Here is a 4,347-nt window from a genome sequence, read left to right as displayed (position 1 = left end):
TGTAAATAAGGTTAGCACGTTGTTAAAGCAGGCCATATAAAAGGCGTCATACGTTTTGTATGACGCCTTTTGTATGATATAACATGACAGTTTCTAAAAATGACTTGACTGATTATAAGTAGAATACAAGGTCCGTACAATAATGCTGAGTCATAAATATTCTCGGAAAACCGGTGATTTCTGGCCATATAAGGAAAGATATTGGAATTTAAGGATAAAAACACAGAAACTTCGTGAAACACCGCGTGAGTTGAGTACGAGCCAATGAGGGTACGAGCAAAAACAGGGCTCGTACTCAACCGACCAATCATCAGCACGCCCCTATGGTTTTCTGTCCGAAGGGAGTGAAGCAACCTGAGTCCAGGGTGTCATCATTCGGATTGGAAGTGGTCTGTGTGGCGGGTTTCTTCCTGTATTTATTGAAGGACTTTCTTCTCGGATATGCACTTCTGAGTAAGTTCTATGAACCAGTTGCTGAGTCTGCTAGCTTTAGCTTCCTACATTTGGGTAGTATTTGTGTAACCGGTAACAGCAAATAACCGTACAGTAGTACAGTGACACGTTAGCTCGTCTGACCTGACAGTCTGAAGCCAGCCAAGATGCCAACTTATATTCACCGGTGTCGATTTCCGTAATTGTACAAAGAAAACGTGCGCTCATTATGTGCTGTGTAAATGCTAAGTACACGCCGCATATCTGTGGTGGCAGTGGCTCTGCTCGCTGTATGACGCAGTGTTTGTGTTGAAGAGCACCGGAGAGTTTGCTGCACAGAGCTCGTATCGTATACAAGACTGTACTGGGAGTAATCGCTGCTAAATCACTTGATGTGACTCATCGGTGTCATTATAGTAGGAACTGTTACACAGATGCTGAGCGTTTTCTTGATGGTCCTTTTGTGATGTGTTGCTCGCTGATTTTGGCATTATGGATATTCACTCGGCATCACAGCAGACTGTACTTGCCAGATCTATCAAATTTAATGAGTTTGATGAGCTGGCATAAAGCACAGAGTAATGTAAGGTCCATCATTTAAACTTCCTGCTTCCCTCCCTATAGTGTTAACGGGTATAACATCTGAGTCTCAAATTACAAACCAGGCAGGTAGCCAAGAAGAAAGAGTTTAACATTGTACTACTGCCAAAAAAAAATAGGAAACGGACAAATCAGCTGTTTTAGTCATTTGGAAGACACTCTGGTTTTTCATTGTTTTGTCTCCTGAAAACCGCAGTTATTTGTATTATTTTACATGAAACCGTTTTTTCTCTTATTTCCTGCAGTCTTACACTTGTGCCCATGCTCCATTTCCACACCTCAGCTGCCAATAACCACTCAAGAGGAAGAAGATGATTTTCACAGCCCGTTCAATCCTGTCACCACAAAGATCGTGCAAAAACCTCTCGAAGTAAGTTATTTATTGTGATAGACTTAGTATTAGAGTTGTCATATGTCTGAAAGTTTTCAAAACTGTTAGTTTGAAAGTTCTTTGAGGCAGCTTTTCAAACAAATAACTTTACCCAGGAAACACTTTGTGATTTAAAGGATGTATCCCTCTGTCTTTATTGTTTCTTCAGGATGTGTCTTCAAATCTGCATATGGCTTTCTTTGGCGCTTACTTCAATAGTTGACGCTGTGGGTAAGTAGGTTTTGCTAAAAAAGTTTGTAAACTACTGTTAAATCCTCGGTTACATTAGATTGCTATAACTGAGAACAAGACTAGTTATAACTGACTGTATTAATAGGTTATAAAGTCATTTCTTCCTTCACCCTCGTATTCCTCACACCTCTCTTCTTCTCTTGCTCATTCCCTGCTATGGCTGTGGGATATTATCTGTATCGATTTAGAAAATCAACTTTTACTGCACTGCAAACAACTGCACTCAGAAAACAACTTAAATATATGAAAAAAATATGATAGTATTCCCTTAAAAGTAAATACTGGCTAGACAGTGAGCGCCCTTGGTGGAGGTTTGCGCTCTTGGAGTGCTTCTTGTTTAGTACATGCATTTCTGATGTATATTTTTATTCTTAAAGCTCTGTCTTGTTTCTTTTGTCCTTCAGACTGCAAAAACATCATATGTTCACTTGGCCAGCAGGTCATTCTGCCATGTAATGCTCCTGGAAATATGGTAGTCCTCGCCTTGCAGTGGTCCAGACGTGACCTGACAGAATACGTGCTGCACTATCGTGATGACCAACTTGATCCAGACGACCAGGATCCGTCTTATACGGGCCGGGTAAACCTGACCAATACCCACATGCAGAATGGGGATTTCTCAATGATACTGATGAACATGACGACTGCTGACATTGGAACATACGAGTGTATAGCCTTCCAGAGAAGACCAGGGATGGACTCTGAAATCCTCAGCATCGTAAACCTGAATGTCAGTCAGTCAGGTGAGTTTGTGCTCATGTCAAATGATGACACTTTAAAAGAGTTTTCACCTCCCTGACTCCTGACAATTCACACCAATGCATTTTTTTTTCTCGACAGATGAAGGAAGCAGGAATGGAGTCAGCCGTGGCGCAGCTACAGGAAGAAACCATCTTGGTCTCATTGTGTCACTGTCAGTTATTCAGGGATCATTCTGGTGGCTGGTATTCTCTTAATCTATATTAGGTGCCAAACTAACATTGGATCCTCAGCTTCCCCCCACTATGAAATGACATCAACATCTCAGCATGTCTAAATTAGAAAGACCCTCAAATTTATTCCAAACATCTAAAACTTAAAATGACAGTTAAAAGCTGAGGTGTGGCTTGTAGTGAAAAGCACAGAGAAGTTAATTAGAGTAGAATAATAGAAGCTCGGATCCATTTATCGTTTAACCTACATTAAGCAAATTCAGATTGTGGTTCGGCTCGGAACCACTTTGATTTGTGCCTTTGTCATGTGTTTTCTAATGCTGGCCGTATATATGTCACGTGATAGATTGGCTGGGATTTTTTAGAGATTTCTTTGCACTGTTTGCCATTAAGAGCGCTGTGGAGCCCATCGAGAATGAAACTTTAACTTTGGTTTAAAAAAAATTACCGAAAGAATTTATATTTCATAACGAAGTCAACAGAGCAAACATTATGGCGCACAACAAGTTCATGCACCAAATTTGGAACGAGTCCAAATTAAGTTTCTTTCAAAGCTTTACTTCACAACATGAACCACACTAAATGTGTAAACCTTATGCAAAAGTATTTATTATAGCACTGAAACTTTTTCTTATTTATTTATTTGGTTTTTAGTATAAAGGTGCTTTTAAAACTCCTAAATGAAAAAAGGTCCTACGTTTTCCCGACAGAATTTTGTGTGTTTTACATCCAAGCACAACTTTCCTGAAAAGAGAAACACGTTTTTATTGAAGTTACTTTCTGCCAGTAAAATGTTTTCATGTTTGCAGATCCGTTTTGTCTTTAGGTTGTTCTAGCTGCCAAAAACAACAGTGTTGTGGTGCTAAGAGGGAAAAGTCCCGTAAATTGTTTAGTAAAATTTAAATTATGAGAGATTTTTACTTACACCGTCTTGATGTTTTCGAACTGGACATGACAATGAGGGATGGATCTCTCTGAAAAACTGAGTTTACTTACAGGGTACCCACACGCTTAAGGTATTACCCTGCTTCATCTACCTTATGACTCTCATGGGGATCATGGTTTAGAAAGTGAGCATCATGTTTATCTCATAAGACTAGAAAAAGGTGGCTGACAGCATGAACTCATCTGGGAGATGTTTACAGAGTTCACAAAGTAAATCGCCAGTCGACCCCAAGCTGTTCAAGTATTTAAGCATTATTGTATTTTCACTAAAGCACTGCATTATACTGAATAATAGAAGTCTTTAACTTTGAGTAGCATTCCAGATGTGGTTATGTATTATGTGATACTGTATGGTAGACAATGTGCCCATTAAGCATTAGGGCACTTTATTAGAAACTTTATCAAATGTTGAAAGTTGAATGTGAAGGATCATAGTTAGAGGGCTGTGGGACATTGGCTACCAGCTGCTTATCACTAAAGGAAAGAAAGGTGATTCATGCCTTACGTTTTTATCTTCTGTCGTTTTCTGCTTCATGGCCTGATTACAGTGAATTTATGGGACCATACTGTATGTTTTTTGACTCTCCAAGAAATGCATTAGGCACATACAGAGTATACATTTTTGTAGCAATAATAACTGCTCTTTAACTGTTGAAATGGATGTTTTCAGGTACATGATCACATTTTTACCTGGTTAATGAAATTTCCTTGGTATCTCTAACAAAAGGGTAATGATAAGTGGCCCTATCATTATATTTATAGCGACAGTTTCATGTCTTTCAATGTGCTTTCCTATGTTACACTATTTAACATTGT

General features: G+C 39.1%; 1 protein-coding gene across 1 annotated transcript; it reads left to right on the top strand.

Annotated features, from left to right (window-relative positions):
- Positions 1-314: 314 nt before the first annotated feature.
- On the top strand, positions 315-4,333 carry LOC102214978 (butyrophilin subfamily 1 member A1-like). The gene is made up of 5 exons (XM_005732723.1): positions 315-453; positions 1,278-1,402; positions 1,572-1,633; positions 2,059-2,397; positions 2,495-4,333. Exons 2-5 carry the CDS (start codon positions 1,344-1,346, stop codon positions 2,608-2,610), a joined length of 576 nt encoding a protein of 191 aa, XP_005732780.1. The 5' UTR covers positions 315-453; positions 1,278-1,343; the 3' UTR covers positions 2,611-4,333.
- Positions 4,334-4,347: the final 14 nt, after the last annotated feature.

This window comes from Pundamilia nyererei, unplaced genomic scaffold (genome assembly GCF_000239375.1).
Source record: "Pundamilia nyererei isolate P.nyererei 1_Seehausen unplaced genomic scaffold, PunNye1.0 scaffold00048, whole genome shotgun sequence".
Lineage (NCBI taxonomy): Eukaryota > Metazoa > Chordata > Actinopteri > Cichliformes > Cichlidae > Pundamilia > Pundamilia nyererei.
Note: the sequence above shows the minus strand (reverse complement) of the source record. Positions and strands in the feature narration are given on the sequence as shown.